Source organism: Anolis carolinensis, chromosome 2 (genome assembly GCF_035594765.1).
Source record: "Anolis carolinensis isolate JA03-04 chromosome 2, rAnoCar3.1.pri, whole genome shotgun sequence".
NCBI classification, from domain to species: Eukaryota; Metazoa; Chordata; class Lepidosauria; order Squamata; family Dactyloidae; genus Anolis; species Anolis carolinensis.
The window spans coordinates 276,246,172-276,265,546 of record NC_085842.1 but is presented as its reverse complement, the minus strand read 5'-3'; the positions used below and the strand labels follow the sequence as shown (position 1 = coordinate 276,265,546).

At 41.4% G+C, this 19,375-nt stretch overlaps 1 protein-coding gene across 3 annotated transcripts in view; it reads left to right on the top strand.

Moving 5' to 3' along the window:
• The first annotated feature begins 9,976 nt into the window (after positions 1-9,976).
• LOC100565555 (leucyl and cystinyl aminopeptidase) overlaps positions 9,977-19,375 on the top strand; it is a 74,718-nt gene continuing 65,319 nt past the window's right edge. Inside the window, exon 1 of one of the 3 annotated variants that reach the window (XM_008103070.3) lies at positions 9,977-10,082. Coding sequence is in view for 2 of the 3 variants with exons in the window: in XM_008103071.3 (XP_008101278.2) it covers positions 16,553-16,574 (22 nt within the window). In the remaining variant the exon portion in view is untranslated. Of the gene's footprint in view, positions 10,083-16,193; positions 16,575-19,375 lie in introns of those variants that run through there. The other 2 variants (XM_008103071.3, XM_003216387.4) reach the window with 2 other exon arrangements.

Sequence of the window (19,375 nt, the reverse complement as noted above, 5' to 3'; positions counted from 1 at the left end):
TGACTCTTTTCACCCAAGAAATCCTTATAGGTATACAAATACAGTCACTGATAATAAATAATAAAAGAATTGAAATTAAAGTCACATGTGAGGAAAAAATCCCACAAACCCCTTTCTTTGTCTCAGATGTTAAATAAAATCTTTAAGACAGAGAATATCAAGAACTTCTTGATGTACCTTTAATCAAATGCCCTCCCATTAGGCAGAATGTAGCAGCCAGCCCAGATGAAATTTTGGGAGTCATGGAAGAATTTTAAAAAGTATATTTACTGCCAAAGATGGTAGAAGTGCTAGGACAATTTTCTGTGTTGTATGCTAAAATTCACTTGCCTGACTGGGTGTATACATCTTGGCTTGGGTGGTCAGAGAGCACACCACTTCCTGCTCTTTTCTTTAGACAGCAAAATGTATTGGGCCAAATATACTTTCAAAACAGAATGAAAGTGATGCTGTAACCTGTCACAACTGTGTAGTACTATACAGGGAAAAATGATTTTTTTTAAGTTCACCAGTCAGTTTCTGTTGTTCTTACATTTTTGTCACTTAATGGGGAAAGTACTATTTATATATTCTCTTTAAAGAAACAGTTTTTGCTGTGTGGATGACCAGATTAAGATGTCTGGAACAGGTTTGAGGCCAGGATGGTGATTACATTTACCAAGGAACTTGGCCTCAAACTGCTATGTGTTTCCCCCCATTTCCTCAAGAGTTTTGCACCAGTGCAAAGGTATATGAGGTGGCGAAAAAGGGAAATTGACAGTTGGCAGTGGATTACCCACCTCCATGAGTCATTTAGCACCCTGCTGCCCAACCATGCCTTTGGGTGTTTTGTTGAGAGACCCCTACCCCTGCATTCCAATTTTTTTACAAAGTATTCCAGCATGGGTGGAGGTCTATAAAGAGCTTTGCATTCTGCAGAGCCCATTTCGCCATGCACTGTGGTATATATTTGGGGCTCACAGAAGTGCATTGAGGGGCTTTAACTAGGACTTTCCCCCAGCTTTGTTTAATGTGCTTTACTGGCCTTAACTTGTGCTGCTGCATACATTGGCAACATGTGTTTTGTAGCTGCTGCAGTTTGAAGTTGGCTTCAAGCTGCATTAAATGATGAATGTAGATGTGTCCACAGATTCCTAAAGTTGCTGCTTCAAAAAGAGTGGAACATGCATTAACATATCTATATATGGAATGGGAAGGGAAGATAATGTTGTCCTCTTTGTCAACAAGCAAAACGTCTGAATAATAACACATACTAAGTAAATTTACTTTGTGTGTGTGTGCCCCTAAGATGCCTGTTAATTTGTGACAACCTCATGAATTACTTGTGAATTGCCTAGTAAAGACCCTTTAATCAGTAAGTGTCTGATTAATATCCTTTCAGATTATGTAGGGAGCCACACATTCTTATTCATCATAGAGGGGAAAATACATTTTTCCTGTTTTTTTTTAATTATACAAAATCTAGGTGCAATAGATTACTGCAACGCATTCTACGTGGAGCTGCCTTTGAAGACTGTTCGGAAGCTTCAACTAGTCCAACGGGCAGCAGCCAGGTTGCTAACCGGAGCGGCGTACAGGAAGCACACCGCTGTTACGTCAGCTCCACTGGCTGCCGATTGGTTACTGAGCACAATTCAAAGTGCTGGCTTTAGCCTATAAAATGCTAAACGGTTCCAGCCCAGCTTACTTGTTCAAACGTATCTCCCGCTATGACCCACCTCATAGCTTAAGATCTTCGGAGGAGGCCCTGCTCTCAATCCCGCCAGCCTCACAAGCGTGGCTGGAGGGGACAAGAGACAGGGCCTTTTCAGTGGTGGCTCCCCACGTATGGAACACCCTCCCTAATGAGATCAGGCAGGCTCCCTCGCCTATCTTTTTGCAAAAAATTGAAAACTTGGTTATGGGACCAGGCTTTTGAGTTATAGATGCAGCATCAACTACAACTATAATGAATTCATGACAAAGTGACAGACTTGAATTGTGACTCAGAATGCACCTCTGAATGTATATATGAATGTTTTAACCTAATTAATTTTAATTACTACTATTGTAATTATAATTGTTTAATATACTTGTTTATATTTGTAAGCTGCCCTGAGTCCTCCCTTGGGGGGGTGAGAAGGGTGGGATAGAAATGTTGAAATAAATAAATACAATCGGGCAATCAGCACACAGAGACAAATTCTTGGAGGAGACAACTTCCAATGACTTCTAGTTGTTTTGGCTATACATTATCTCCAGCGTCACTGCAATATGCTGTATGCTTCTCAAAAGAGCTGGTTCTACCATGAAGCAGAATGAATTGGCTGCTTCAGGGAACAGATGGTGCAGAGTGGGAAACAATAGTTATTAATGGCACACACTGCCCTATCTATGCTCCCTGTTCTAGGCTGCTGCCCTCAAGTGTGGTGGAGAGAACACATGTCCAGTACTGAAGTAAGATTCAAATGTCAATCTAGTCAATATTTGTAGATGAAAGGTCCTTGATCTCAGTCAGTAAAATGTCTTGGATATCCCTGCTTTGGACCATTGCAGAGGCAAGAGGATGTTATGGTGTTCATGTTTTGGGATGGCCTTTGATTGGACAACTTTCATTGGCTACTGTGGAGAGAAAACATGGGATCAGATAGGTCATTTGCCTGGTTCTACATGGCTCTTACATTGAAACCTTTAAAGCTAAATATAATTGTAGTTATTTATGACAAATGCATACATACACGAAATCTTTCCCCTTTCATTTTGACTAATTTTGCAGGATTTGTACCTGTGTTGGAACAGAAATCACTACGTGCAATCATTTCAGTTACCACTTACTACCATTAGAATCCAATTGATTTTTCAACTTGGGTTTTACATTCAACAAGAGACACATTCTGCATATGTGTATTCCCTCAAGTAAAAGCTCCATAAAATATTTCATGTTAAAAAATTCTCTGTTTTTCTACCATCTGGAAATCCCTCTTGGTTTTTCAACAATCCATTTGTACTGTTTAGAGTGGATACTATTACACTCAATATGTAATATGATGACAGGAGAAGTTGTAATTGTATTCAAATCAGAACACACAGATATAGTATTAACTGTGCTTCTTGCAAATCAGATATTTATTTATTTATTTTATATGGAAGAAAGAGTTGCAGTGCACCTTGAATCAAAAGTATTATGTGGGATGAGCTGACACCAACATCTTTTAGACACAGTGCCAGCATTGGCATTACAAGTACACTAATACTCACACATCCAGTTACCTAGGTCACAATGCACACAGTGTGAATCTATCAAGCACAATGAAAATAGCAGAGATGTTTCTCCTATATCTTGGTGCCCATGCACCAACATATTCAATAGATGCCCTTCATTGGGAGAAGTTCAACATGCATTGACCAAAGAGTTGCTCCAATTTTGGAACAACCAGTCAAAGAAAAGAACAATGTTGCCAATTCTTTGAGGTGCCCATTTGATTTCACTCCATCCCATTTGCCCATTGGTTTTGAGAATACTTTTGCATTTTAAAATTGAACCATACTGTATTTGAATCTAAATTTATTTTGTATGGATTGTTATTGGTTCCTTAGTTTAGTAGAAGGTAAAGGTTTTCTCCTTAGTTTATATGTCTCAATTTAATTTTTATGGTTGTACTATAGTGTTTTTATAATTTTATGAATGCCAGGCTGGGGTTGATTTTGGTAGTGAAGACTTTGTATATATATATATTTTTAAAAAGGAATGTGGGAATGATGGGTAGATCGTTTAGCATATAGATTGTCTTGATAAGAATGTTTTGTAATGTGGCTTTTTATTGGATTGTTACTATCTTCCTGCTCTTACCTAACATGGGAAAGATCAAGAGAGATTTATTAGGAGACTGTTAAGGTATGATAAAGAAAAGAATAAATTGCTCTAAACTTCTGTAAATATCATGTAGTTGGTGGTGAAGTACAGCGACAACTAACCATCCTGGATTATTCCTATGCAGCCAGAGGTAAATGATTGTGGACAGCCAGAGTTAGATGAGGCTGCTGTTCCTGAGGATTCTGGGAGCAGGCATACAATGGTTTCAAGCAGGCAGCTTGAACCGCATTCCTTGGGAGATTCAGGGTCGAGTTATCCCTTGGCAGATGGGCATTCCAGTCTTGATAAAAGTAGTAAGGTCGACAAAGAAAGCAATATGTCAACAGTGACACGAAAGGGAAGTTATGAGAGGAGCAAATGGTTACTAATGAGAAAGGGTTTTGAGCAAACTTCCCACGGAAAGAGGCCTTGATTCTAGCTTTAAGAGGATCCACTTCTGAGAGAGAATTCACAGGTGGTAACTTTGCTCATCAAGAGGTTTGTTCCTGTTTCATGGACTCTTTGTTTCATGTTACCTTTGGACTTTCATGGCAAGTTTCTGTAAGCCTTGTATTTTGAGCTTTGTTCCAGTTCTTGTTCCTGGGTATTTTGGATTATCATGTCACGTTCCTGAAAGCCCTACATTGTGAATCTCTCGTTCCAGTTCAAGACCCTGTTCTGTGTTCCAGTTCATGATCCTGTTCTTTGCTCCAGTCCTTGATCCTGTTCTTTGTTCCAGTTCATGATCCTGCTGTCACCTGGGATTGCTAAATCGACAATCCATACTTTATTTTTTAACACGATCATGAGGTCAGGAGCATTGTGCTCCAAAACTCTGTCTGTCTGAATTCGGAAGTCCCAGAGTAGCTTGACATGTTCATGCTCTGTAACCTTTTCACGCTTGTGATCCCACCAGTTTTTTGTCACAGGCAGATGGTATTTGTTCCAATGAATCATCTGAGCAACGGTTCCAATGAATCATCTGAGCAATGGTGTTATGTCTCTGCTTGTAGTCTGTCTGTGTGATTTTCTTGCAGCAGCTGAGGATGTGATCTATTGTTTCATCTGCTTCCTTGCAGAGTCTACATTTGGGATCTGGCTTTAATGGCATTGGTTCTAATGACTTGTTCTTAGGCTGCCAGAATCAGACCCTCTGCCTCCTTTTTCAAAGTTCCATTTGTGAGCCACAGCCATGTCTTTTCTTTGTCAATTTGGCTCTTAATTTTTCCCAGGAACTGTCCATGGAGAGCCTTCTTTTGCCAGTTTTCTCTTCTGCTCTGGATTGTGTTTTTGCGGTATTCACTTGTATTTTGCACTTGAAGCAATTTACTACTGACTTCCTTCAAAGTTGGTTGTTGTTGTTGTTGTTATTATGTGTACCTCGTTGTTTCTCTCCACAAGGAGACTGAAAACAGCCAATCTTCACTTTATCATAATAGCAAATCAAGAACATGAAGTTGTAGTATAATAGAGCCAGGGCTCTTATAACCTAACTGCTAGGATGTTTTAATTAGCAGAGTCAAAGACGTCATGTGTCCTGTTGCAACTTCATAATTTTGCCTAAAATTAGCTGAAAGCCTCATAATAACTGAACACTATACCTATATGAATAATTTTCTTGTAAGGGAAATTATTTGCGAATGGCTTGGGCAATTTGCTTTTCAAAATTATCAATTTGTGGCAGAAATGGAAAATTTCCAAAAATTATTTGTTGACATAGATCAGCACAGCTGTCTGCACTTCTGAACATCCCTTGTGATTGTGACTATGGGTTCTGTCAAAATGAGCCCTTCAAAATTCACTACGGTGCTATAGATCCCAAGTGATAATTCTCATCCTACTGAGTGGTTGATTTTCCTGGGATCCCAGCCAGGACTTCTGGATCTCCTCAAGGAGCCATTACGTTTGATGCGAACTATCAACAATCATCTTTCAAATCTGAAAACAGGAAAGGCTCTGTCCTCCTAGAATAGGAACTGGGAGATAAGTCTTATGGGAATTCACAGCCAAGGACACATATGTATGCTTGAACAATGCTTAGCCTTACAACAACTCATTATGAATGATGAGTCAGCACAAACGGCATGAAGAATCAATGCCATAAATTTTCCCTGTATGGTTGGTTTCCAATCCATGTTCCTTTCATTCAAGGGAAGGCCTGTATCACAAGTTTTTGTGCATTAATTACAAAAGATAGCAGAAGCAGCATTGGACTGAAGTTAAGATGCAATAATCTTAATTGAGAAAAAGAGTATATCCTAGATTGTGTTAGCCCAAAATTTGACTCCATTAGGAAACAGTATCCCTCATCAGAGTTTAGCAGAATTACAGGCCTCAATCTTCAGTAGAGTAGGTCTGGGGTTTGGTTACAAGACCCTGTTTGCATACCAAACTCCATGGATGCTCAATTTCTACTACTGTATATACTCGAATATAAACCAACCTGAATATAAGCCGAGGCACCTAATTTTACCACAAACAAACTGGGAAAACAATGGCCTCGTATAAGCTGAGGGTGGTAAATTTCAGAAATAAAAATAGATACCAATAAAATTACATTAATTGAGGCATCAGTAGGTTAAATGTTTTTGAATATTTACATAAAGCTCAAATTTAAGGTGAAACTGTCCAACTCTGATCAAATCATTCTCATTTTCAATGTACATGTGCTTATGTATCCTTTTAATAAAAATAATACATGTAATAATAAATAGAGTAAAATAATGATACCAATAATAGAGAAAAATAATAAATGTACCATATATTCTCGAGTATAAGCTGATCCAAATATAAGCCAACCAGGACCCGCACCCGAGTATAAGCCGAGGGGGGGTTTTTCAGTCTTAAAAAGAGGGCTGAAAAACTAGGCTTATACTCGAGTATATACAGTATATACAATGGCATATACTGTATATACTCCACTAGGGATGGGTTCTAGGACTCCATTTGGATACCAAAGTCCATGGGTGCTCAAGTTCTCTTACATAAAATGGTAAAATCAAGGTTTGTTCGTTTGAATTTTTTCCAAGCTGGATGGTTGAATCCCTGAATACAGAATCTGAGCACACAGAATATTGGCTCCAGAGATTGAACCATCCACAGCATTAAAAATAATTTCCTGGCTGAGACTCATAATGGGAAAAAAGCAGGTGGCATCAGATTTCAAATTAAAGGATTTAGTAATTGCTTTTAGATTGTACATATACCTGACATCCTTACATCCTAACTAATGAAAAGATTACGTCAAAGGAAGTGCTCCAGTGAGCTTTCAACTCACAATCTTCTCCAGCTGAGGAGGGAAAAAAGCGCAAAGAGGAATTTGATACAGCTCCACAAAGTATTTATAATAATGCATTGTAAAAAATAGAAGAACAAAATCTGAGCCAAAGAATTAAGAATGTAATCTTGCACCGGGATCTATATTATCTGAACTCCCTAATTTCATTAACATCAGTAAGAGGAGAGGGGAGAGAATGTCTAATTTTCCAACATCTTTCTCATTTGATGATTTCAGGAGCTTCTGTTTCTGTAAGAACTAATTATTGTCACATAATTTGATTTTCCCCTCAATAAAAGCTAGTGTGACTTCATTATGGCTGGAATCCAAGGTTCCATGCATGTTGTTCATATGTAGCTTTCCTTTCTCAAAAGCTGTTCTCAGAGCCCCCTTCATCAAGGTCAAGAACCCAGTAAAGTCCAACTCATGATGCAAAAGGGACAGCAGCGTAGGTAGTATTTACCCCATCATTGCTGCCTCATGTAGATGTGGACATTTTTCTGTTCCTGTAGTAAAAGGTTAAATCCTGCCTAAAATATTCTATCTCTACTCTAATGTTTGCTCTATTTGTAGGCAAACAAGAACACTGTGAAATGACTTATCTATTGCATTCACTGTTGTCTTAGTGAACCCAATTTGTTTTTTCTTTTTCTTTTGCCCTTGGTAGTATTTACTTTTTAACTGCTCTTATCACACAGATGGTTGTGACTGCCTCTTTTTTACCACTACCATTCATAGAATGTATCTGTATCCATGACTGGTGACTTGAAAGTATTGAAAACTAATTAAAAACTGCAGCAGATGTATAGAATGGGTTCTAAACTCCATACTTCTTTTTTTTTTACTGATAGTTCACATTTCTAGAGTTGATAAATAAGAGTAGTGTAGTGAAATAGACAATGTCTTAATAAAAAGGAAGGAACCGTTATTTTAAAGACTCAATAGCATCCTTAAAACTTGGCTAAAAGATGGCATGCTGCTAACAAACAACTTACCATTAACTATACTTTTCTCCAATATGTCCCCAAAGCCAAAGATATAATACTACCATAAAATTGCAATAGAACACAAACAACAGAAAGGAAAAATATTCTCTTGCCCGTGATTTCTGTAATGGCCAGTGTGGATCAAGACATGACTTCCTCCTCTTAGGGCTGTTATTCTCTTCTATAAGGAAGATTATAAGAGCCACCTGTCTTGTCAGGAGAGTATTATACATCTATGATGAGAAGATCTATTCCCCAGGATCTTGCAGCTCTATTTCCAACAAGATGGAACTAGAAAGCAGATCGGAAACTCTGAAGCTAATTATATGAACATCCTGCAAGTTCACAACGGCACATACATAATTATACATTATGGTAATATTTTTTCTTTTGATGTTGAAACATCTTTCAAAGCCTTTCATGATCTTTCCAAAGCCACTCTTGTCTCTTGTGGAAGTGATGAGTAGACTATTAATCCTCAACTCTCAAACACAAGGCCTATCTTTAACTGATAAGCTACTTTAATAAGATACGTGTGTAATTATTTACAAAGTGCACCAATCTTTCTCTTCATCTGTCTGCTCTCTTCTCTGTGTTTGTCCTTTTTCCTCAGATGACTTGCACTTCTGTTTGGGTGGGAAAGCGGCTTAAAGAGCTGGACATGTTTAGCCTGCAAAAGAGAAGGCTGAGAGGAGACATGATAGCCAATATGTGAGGGGAAGTCAAAGGGAGGAGGGAGCAAGCTTGTTTTCTGCTGCCCTGCAGACTAGGACACGGAACAATGGCTTCAAACTACAGGAAAGGAGATTCCACCTGAACATCAGGAAGAACTTCCTCACTGTGAGGGCTGTTCGGCAGTGGAACTCTCTGCCCCAGACTGTGGTGGAGGCTCCTTCTTTGGAGGCTTTTAAGCAGAGGCTGGATGGCCATATGTCAGGGGTGCTTTGAATGAGATTTCCTGCTTCTTAGCGGGGGGTTGGACTAGATGGCCCATGAGGTCTCTTCCAACTCTACTATTCTATGATTCTATGAAAGGTAAGAGTATAAATAAAATTGTTATTGTAGTTCTGTTGTTGAAGGCTTTCACTGCCAGAATCACTGGGTTGATGTGAGTTTTCTGTTCCAGAACGTGGCCATACAGCAGTGGTCCTCAACCTGTAGGTCCCCAGGTGTTTTGGCCTACAACTCCCAGAAATCCCAGCCAGTTTACCAGCTGTTAGGATTTCTGGGAGTTGAAGGCCAAAACTTCTGGGGACCCACAGATTGAGAGCCACTGCCATACACCTTGAAAATTCACATCAACCCAGTTATTGTGGTTGTTGTTGCTGCTGCAGCAGCTTATTTTTAAAAGAAAAATAGAAAAGTAGTTGTGCTAATGATATGACTTAATTTTGACTGGAGAGAAATACAGCTGCAGTGTGACCTCACCAACCAATTTCTTAATTGTGGATAAGGGAAGTTAGGATTAGTATTATTAACTAAAAAACAAAACTCCAGTGACATCTCCTTTCTTTTCACTAGCCCAAGTGGTTTGGAATAGACAATCTGTTTTCAGTGTAAAGCTGGGGATAATGAGAGTGCAGCAGATCCAACACATCTGGAGGCTGCCAGTTTGGAAGATCCTAGATATCATGTATTTTAAATTAATTGTGTGAAATACCTGTCATCTCTCAGACTTCCAGAGCTCCTGAGGCAACATGTGACAGATGTGGGGAAAATATTTAAAAGTTTAAAGACATATATAAAAACATTCCAAATAAAACAACTTCCTAAAATAGCTTTTAAACCACAGACTGTTAAAGCAGCCTAACAGTCATTTATGATTGGAAGGAAATACAGAGTAATAAGTTTCAGCTGCCTTCTCGATACTCAAAAGGGAAGCAAGCACCCAGCATGACTTCCCTTGAGTAGGAGCTGCGAATTCAAGGTGCTGCTGCAGAGAAAGTCCTGCTATCAATAGAGCCCCAACCAAAATCTCAGATTTCAGGTAGGTTCCTTTCGGAGGATATGGTGTTTTTTGACCCCAGGCCATTGATAGCTTTTTGTATCAGAACCAGAACTTGGGTAGGAATTGATTGGAAGCTAATGTTATTCTCTTAAGACTAATGATATATGGTCTGTAAGAGCACATATCTAACAATGGTCTGACCATCACATTTTGTACTAATTGTAGCTTCTAGACCAGGAGTCCTCAAACTTGTTGAGTAGAAGGCCAGTTCACGGTCCCTCAGACTGTTGGGCGGCTGGACTGTAGTTTGAAAAGCAACTATGCACACCGCACATACCTTATGTGTAGTGTAAAAAACAAAAGAACAGTACAATATTTAAAATGAACAATTTTAAGCAACATAAACTTGCCGGTACTTCAGTGGGAAGCGTGGGCCTGCATTTGGCTGATATAGTCAATGTCTGGTTCCATATTTGTCACTTGTAACAAGTGTTGTATGTGTGTCTTTTCCTTGACATAATTGTTTCCTAGGGATACAAACTGGCTATTACTTCTTTAAGAAGGACATGTCTGCTGCTGTTGTGTAGGCAGGTAGTAAGCGAGGGAGAGTAGGGGACTCTGAGAGGGGCCTACCTCACAACGTGCCCATGGCTCTCTTTGTGACTGTTTTCTTCCTTTTTTTTCTCCATATGGCAAGGGTCCCAGTGACGGCAAGCAAAAGGAGTAGAGTCTGGGAAAACTGCCATGGGGGTGGGTGGATCCGGCCTGCATGCCTTAGTTTGGGGACCTCTGTTCCAAACCCTTTCCAGGAATGGCCACACATTGAGTGTATTGCAGTAGTATAACTGGGAGGTAGTTAAGCTGCAAACTGATGTGACCAGATCTGCCATCCCTAGAAAAAGGCAGAGCTGTTGCACCAACTCAAAGTGAGCAAAGGCAGTCTGGCCACAACAGTCACCTGGCCTTGGAGGAGCAATAGTGGGTCCAGGAGCAACCAAGGAAAAAGGCATTACTATTATTAACTTTATTTTTATCCCATCTTTCTTCCCATAAGGGCTCAAGACAGTTAACAATCATATGACACAACTTAATAAAAACTGCATGATTTTTCAGAGAGAGCCAACGCCATGCAGGATGGGTGCTAATGTCATTCTCAAGATAGACTTTCTACCAAACCAACAGAACTTCAATCTTGCCAGGTTAAACCTCAATTTATTTACCTACATCAAATCCTTCACTATCTCTAGACAATGGCAGGATTTCAACAGCACACTTGGTATCAGTTGCAAAAGAGTAATACAACTCGGCATCATAAGCATACCCAAATTTCAAAATCCAGATGACTTCCACCAGTGGTTACAAAAGGGGGACATTACTGAGCCCTGTGAAACCTGATGGGTTAAAATGGTCAAGAAATTCAACTTTATTTTGAAACAATGATAGAGATGCTAAATGGTTATCAGGGTAGATTAGATGAAATACCACTGGTTCTATCAAGTGTCAGCTAAATGCATTGTCCATTTTCAAGCTTAAAATAAATGTGTAGATGGACTATTGTGGACTATTAGCCAAAAATGCTGCACAATTTTAATGGTACAGGCAGTCCCCAAACTACAAACATTCGACGTACAAATGACTCATAATTAAGAATGGGATGAGACAACAGGAAGTGAGAGAAATCTACAACTCAGAAGGGAAATTCATGCTTGAAAGAGTTATCATTGGGAAAAGGTGTCTCTACTGAAGCTCTCACCAATCCTTGTTTCTACAAGCCAATTTTTTTCTTCACAATCCAATTAGCACAGGGACAGAAAGTGAGGTGAAATCATCTGAACAGGGGCCCAGACAGCAAAGGAAACACCACAAGGGTGTTAACACTTCCCTATGCTATCCAAAACTAAAACATATAGAGGTTGGAGTCACACTTAAAAATGTACCTGTTCTGACTTACATACAAATTCAGCTTAAGAACAAACCTACACAATCTATCTTATTCGTAACTTGCGGACTGCCTGTATACCGATTAGGTTTATGGACCCAAACTGTGACCAGAAATTGCATGCCAGTGGAAGAAAATCCAGCATGCAGAGCAGTGTTTTACACATGTCGATACATATAAAGGGCAGAATACTTACCATCTATCCAATGTCGTTGAGTACAACTGCTTCACTGTCTTGACTTGTTCAGCACTGGAACACTTTTTTTTAGGAATGTTATAAATACTAATCCTCATCATCCGCATCGATATTCCACCTTTCTCAAGGTAGCTTTATAAATGAAAGTTATTACAATTCTAACTGAAAACATGCAAGAAATCAGCATTAAAACAAAATTATACTACAGTAGAGTCTCACTTATCCAAGCCTCTGGATTATCCAAGCCATTTTTGTAGTCAATGTTTTCAATATATCGTGATATTTTGGTGCTAAATTCATAAATACAGTAATTACAACATAACATTACTGCGCATTGAACTACTTTTTCAGTGAAATTTGTTGTATAACATGATGTTTTGGTGCTTAGTTTGTAAAATCATAACCTAATTTGATGTTCAATAGGCTTTTCCTTAATCCCTCCTTATTATCCAAGTTATTCGCTTATCCAAGCTTCTGCCGGCCCGTTTAGCTTGGATAAATGAGACTCTACTGTATTACCCCCCAATTAAAGCAATACAGTTTAAAACAATGCAGCTATTAATTTAATTGAAATAGCATATTTTCTTGCTGACAGAAGGACAGCAAATAAAGGCAATTCTTGCATCTCTACGGAGCAAGTTCCAAAGTCTAGGGGCACCATATTTTATAGGGTTGCTTTGCATCATTAAAAAGAAGGGTAGCTTTGTACTTCATTCAGACTTCTAAAGTTCAACATTCCTTTTCTAAATCTATTTTTTTAACATCTAAATTGAATATAATTTACTAACAATAGCATGATGTTTTCATTTCGAGAAACAAGAGAACTGAAATATCATGGGATAAAATACCTGAAATGTCACAAAGTTAGTGTTTCTTCTTTCACTTAGAAATCAGAGAATATTCAACAAACAAAAGTGTTTTATTGCTAAAGAGTTGGCCTCTTTAATAATTCAGGATCAGTTTTTGTAGATTTGCATACTCTATTTGTTTTCGGAATACAAATGAGATGCAAATAATTTTGTGCAGTTTAGCAGTAGGCTTCAAAAATAGAATAGGGATACCTCAAAGGATGGCGACGGGAAAATTAATGGTTTTATTTGCTAAATACAGACTTTCATTGCAGCATATTTCTTGCTTATGAATGCAACTAAGCAACAAAAACGCAGTAATATATATTCATATAAAATCATGCTCATGCATGTCAGATACTGGATCACAAAGAAAGGGCTGCATAGGTTCTCATAGTTGGTGATAGTCTGCCTTGAATAGATAGGTAAGTGGTAAACATATTGGACTTTGATTCTGGAAACTTACTATGTATCCAAGGGTAAATCACACACTCTCAGCCTTAGAGGAAGGCAAAAGCAAATCCCCTCTGAACAAATTTTGTCAAGAAAACCCTGTGACAGATTCACCTTAGAGCAGGCATGAGCAAACTCTGGCTGTCCAGGTGTTTTGGACTTCAATTCCCACCTTTCCTAACAGCTGGTAGGCTGTCAGGAATAGTGGGAGTTGAAGTCCAAAACACCTGGACGGCCAGAGTTTGCCCATGCCTGTCTCAGAGTCACTATAAGTTGGAAATGACTTGAAAGTACACAATGACTTGAATACAAGCTATCTTCCCTTAGGATGGGAAATTCACTCTTGAAAGAGTTATCATGGGGAAAAGGTGTCTCCACTGAAGCTCGATAACTACTTCTTGTTTCCACAACAAGCCAAATTTTGTACCTATTCCGACTTACTTGCAAATTCAACTTACGAACAAACCTACAGAATCTAACTTGTTTGTAACTTGAAGACTGCCTGAACGCAAATTCACTTGGAGAGCAGATTGGGAGACACTCAAAATTTTTTTTTAGTTTTTTAAAAAATATATCTTTTCTACACAAATAGCTGTTTTGGTTATCTTTAAAGAGAGAAAATAGGATATAAATAATAATTTTAAAATTTGGCCACATGCCAAAAAAAATAACCCAGATTTTTTTCCCTAGAAAACTGTGGGGTAAAAGGCAAGGTGTTTTCTTAAAACTGGAATAAAGCCCAAAGAATCTTATTCTAAGCAAATGATCAAGAATGTCATGCACCTGGATTTCAGCGCCTGTTTAGACACGCCCTAAGAGTTACTCATTCCTGGGGTTTTGTGGATACCTTTTGTGTTTTAAGAAAATGTCATGGGCATCAGTTCAAAATGCAGTAGTGTTCCATTATTCGGATGGACTCCAAAAGACGGCCTAGACAGAAGAATAGTCAATTTTATGGGGGTGGGGTTGAAGGACAGAAACCATTTCTCCTGTTTTCACTGGTTATTCCCTCTCCTAACTTCCCATTTCATAAATGAGGGTTTTTTCCATGACAGTGACATGAGTGTGTGTGTATGTGTGGGGGGGGGGGGGGATAACTGCAAAACAGGGGGATATAGTTTTACTCCTTCAAACTCCCTCCCCGCGTAAAGTGGACTATCCTCTTTTGGCCTCTGCCTAGATAATGGAACAGTACCCAAAATGCTATGAATGTGTCAGTTTTTTTTAAAAAATGGCTGCCGTGGTTGGTGTGGGCAGTCACAAAACACTTATTGAACAGAACAGGTGAGACTAAGGATACATCTGTCCTGAGCATGTAATCTAGTTTGGAATCGATATTGACCATAGTTTTGCTGTGCAGATGATTACATAGGAAACCAGATTGGAGGCAAATGAAATACCACTGGTATTGCAAACCACAGAGCACTGATGCACATTAAGGGCTTTTGAAGGAGTTTGTTGTCTGGCTGCCACAGTTTGATGATAGCTTCGAACTGCATGAAATAGACAGTGTAGATGGGGCCTGAAAGACAAGCAGATTTGCCAAGGACCTGAATGCAAAAATTACTACTCCTAATAATTTTTATTTCTAATCTGCCTCTCCTCACAGCTGGAGGTAGTTTACAACATTGCTAAAACACACATTCACCTAAAAACATTCTTTAAAATGCACATACATACTTAACATCTGAAAACAGACATGCTACCCGAAAACAGTTTAATGCAGGAATGTGGGCTAGAGCCTTTGAACCTAGTTTCCCTATAAAGATCACCTCTCTCAGCAAACAATTTGTGGTTTGAATCCGGGGAGCAGGGCGAGCTCCTGCCTGTCAGCTCCAGCTTCCCATGCAGGGACATGGGAGAAGCCTCCCGCAGGATGGCGGTTTGAATCCAGGGAGTGGGGTGAGCTCCCGCCTGTCAGCTCCAGCTTCTCATGCAGGGACATGAAAGAAGCCTCCCACAGGATGGTAAAACATCCAGGCGTTCTGTGGGCAACGTCCTTGCAGACGGCCAGTTCTCTCACACCAGAAGTGACTTGGGACCTCATCACACTAGAGCTCGGATCGACTTTAGGGAGAGGGCTTTAAACAGCTCAGACAGGCAGGTCCTGGGCCTCATAAAACTGCAAACCCCACAATTCTGCAGGAATCAAGAAACGGGAATTAAAGTGGATTCATGCTCTAGTGCAGGGGTCCCCAAACTTTTTAAACAGGGGGCCAGTTCACGATCCTTCGGACTGTTGGAGGGCCGGACTATAGTTGGCCACCGAGCAACAACAACAACAATAATAAAAAAGAGTGTTGGAAGAGACCCCTTGGGCCATTTAGTCCAACCCCGTTCTGCCTTTGTGCACCAAAAGCACAAGCAAAGCACCCCTGAGAGATGGCCACCCAGCCTCAATGTCAAGAAGAAGCAGGAGGAGGAGGAGGAGGAGGAGGAGGGTTGGAGGGCTGGAAAAGAAGAAGAGACCCCTTGGGTCATTTAGCTCAACTTCCTTCTACCCTTCTGTGTGGGGGCCGGATAAATGGCTTCGATGGGCCGCATCCGGCCCCCGGGCCTTAGTTTGGGGACCCCTGCTCTAGTGTGACGAGGCACCAAGTTTGTCGTTTATTAAGTCCCTTCTGACACGAAAAAAAAGAAGCTGCCATTATGGCTCCATGCTATGCAATCATGGAAGGCACCAGCACTATCGACAGACCAAATAAAACGACAACTCCCAGGATTCAACAGCACTGAGTCACGTCAGTTAAAGCGGTGTCTAGCTGCATCCGTTCTGCAGTGTAGATACGCCCACAGTGGAGACAGCACCCGAAGCAAAAACGCTGGGCCTCCAGAGGGAGAGATGCCCCTGAAAGAAGCAGCCCGGCCCTGAAGAGCGGCCTTTCCTTTCCCCTCAGGCTGGAAGTAGAGACAAGGCTGGCTGCGGACGGAGACATGCATCAGATGCAGGAGGAGGAGGCGAGAGGCGAGTGAGGAGGAGCCGGCGTGCTCCCCTCCCCCCTTCCCGGTCCCTGCGTGTGTTTTCGTGAGCCTCTTCCTCCCTGTGTGGGCTTTCGCGGCCCTCCGCAGCAACATGGAGCGCTTCCCCAGCGGTGGTGAGTAGGGCGGCCTCCCGCCTCGGGCCTAGTGCGCCCTTCCTCCTTCCCTCGGAGGAGCCCGGCTCGTTGTGGCTCCCTCGCAGCCAGGCTCGTCGCGCCTGCCAGGCCTTTCTGCTCTTGTTATTCTCGTTATAGCACAGGCCCTGGCCCTCGCCCTGCCCAGGCTGGGAAACTTGAGGCAGCCTCTAGGCCGCGCGTGGCTCTGGGCAGCCTGAAGGTCAGGAGGGGAGGGGCCCTCGCTTCCTTTCTCCCCTCTCGCTTTCCCCTTCCCTTTTTCATTCTTCCTCTCTCCTCTTTTTTAGTCTCTCCCCACTCCCTCTCTTTCTCCCACTCTCTCCTCTCTTTCCCACTCTTTCTCCTTTTCTATCCCTCTTTATTTCTTTCTCTTTTCCCCTCTCAATCTCTTTCTCCCCCCCTCTGTCTCTTTCTCCCTCCTCTCTCTATATCTTTCTTCCTCCCCGTTTCCCTTTTTCTTCTTTCCCCTCACCTCTCTTTCTCCCCCCTCTCTATGTCTCATTCTCTCTCTCCCCTCACTTGTTCTCCTCTCTTTTATCTCTCATTCTCTCTCTTCCCCATCTCTCGTATTCCCTCTCTTCCTCCCCTTTCTCTCTCACACTATCTCCTTTTCTCCCTCTATCTCTACTTCTCTTTCCTTTCTCCCTCTTCTCTTATATCTCTTTCTCTCTGCCCCGTCTCTCATACTCCCCCCTCTTTCTTCCACTCCCATTCTCTCTATCACTCTCTTTCCCCTTCTATCTCTCATTCCTTTCTTATATCTCTCATTCCTTCTCTTCCCCCTTCTCTCATACTCCCTTTCTCTCTCACACACACTCACTTTCCCCCTGTATCTCTTGTTCTCTTTCTCTTCTCTTCCTCCTCTTATATCCCATTCTCTCTCTTCCCTCTTCTCTGTCTGTCTCCCTCTTCCCTCTGTCTCTCTCCTTTTTCATATATCTTATACCCCTCACTCTTTCTTCCTCCCCTTTCTCTCTTTTCCCCATCTCTCCTTCTGTTTCTCTTCCTCCCTTCTCTCTCCTATATCTTCCTCCCCTTTTCTTCCTCCCCTTTTTCTTGCTTATCCCTTCAATCCCTCCTTCTTTCTCTCTCCTTTCTCCCTCCTCTCTTATATCTCTCATTCTCTTCCCCCTTCTCTTTCTCCCTCTCGCTCCCTCCTCTCTTATATATCTCATACTCCCTCTCCCTTTCTCTCTATCACACACTTTCCCCCTCTATCTCTCCTTCTCCTCTCTATCTCTCATTCTCTTCCCCCTTCTCTTTCTGCCTCTCGCTCCCTCCTATCTTATATATCTCATACTCCCTCTCCCTTTCTCTCTATCACACTTTCCCCCTCTATCTCTCCTTCTCCCTCCTTTCTTACACCTCTCATTCTCTCTTCCCCCTTCTCTCATACTTCCTCTTTCTTCCTCCCCTTTCTCTCTCTCATACACACCCTCTTTCCCCCTCTATCTCTTGTTCTCCTTTTAGTTTTCTCTCCCCTCTCTTTCTCCCTTCTCTTATATCTTATTCTCTTTTCCCCTTCTCCCATTCTGTCTCTCTCCCTCCTCTCTCATATATCCCATGCTCTCTCTCTTCCTCCCCCTTTCTCTATATCTCTTTTTCCTTCTATCTCTCCTTTCTCTTTCTCCCTCCTCTTGTAGCTCTCATTTTCTCTTCCCCTTTTCTCATTCTCCCTGTCTCTCTTTCTCCCTCTTCTCTCATACATCTCATACTCCCTCCTCCTCCCCTTTCGCTTTTCCCCTCTATCTCTCTTTCTATCCCTTTCTCTCTTTTCTCTTTCTCCCTTCTCTGATGTCTCTCATTCTCTCTCTTCTCTCATACTCCCCCCATCTCTCTCTCTTGCCTCCCCACTTGCCCCTTCCTCCTCTCACCCGTAGTGGTTTTGCACAAGGCGCGATGGAGGGAAAGTTTGGCGTGGTGCAGAAGCTGGCCTCTTTCTCTTTCGCTAGAGATGCTGCTGTCTGTGGCTTCTGCTTCAAGGGTTGGAGGGGTGTGGAAAGGCACCAAGTGGTGCTTTTTCGGAAAGGGAGGTCGTTTGTTTCTTGAGGGCCAGATTTTTCAGGAGAGTTGGAAAGGGCCTGAGGGAAGAACCCAGGAGCCCCTTGAGCATGGAACAAGGAGGACTGTATGTCCTGTCAACACAGCAGCCATGCCTCTGGCTCCAAAGTGACATAAACTCTTCCAGCACAGTCTGTTTGTTTCATGACAGTACAGGTTGAATAATTCTTATCTAAAATGATTGAGGTCAGATTTCCTAGGATTTGATTTCCTGTTTTTGGAATACAATATCTACTTGTGCATGAAGCCAGGTTTGTGCACCTATATGAGGCATGGGCAAACTTCGGCACTCCAGGCGTTTTGGACTTCAATTCCCACAATTCCTAACAGTCTCAGGCCCCTTCCTCCCTCCCCCCCCCTCCCGCGGCCACTTAAGCATTTGGAGGGCTGACATTTGCCCATGCCTGAGCTATATAGTTGCATGCACAAAAATATTAAAAAATAGTGTGCATAAAAAACCCTCCAAGCAATTTGTGTAAAGTGTATATGAAACATTCATGAATTTTGTGTTGAGACTTGTGTGCATTTGCACTGTAGAATTCATGCACACTGACACCACTGTAGCTACTATGGCATCATGGGAGTTGTAGTTTGACAAGATCTTTAGCCTCCTCTGCCAAGGAGTGCTGATGCCCCCTCCCATGAGTCCACAACATTGAGCCATGGCAGTTAAAGTGGTGTCAAACTGCATTCATTCTGCAGTTGGATTTAATTAAATTTGA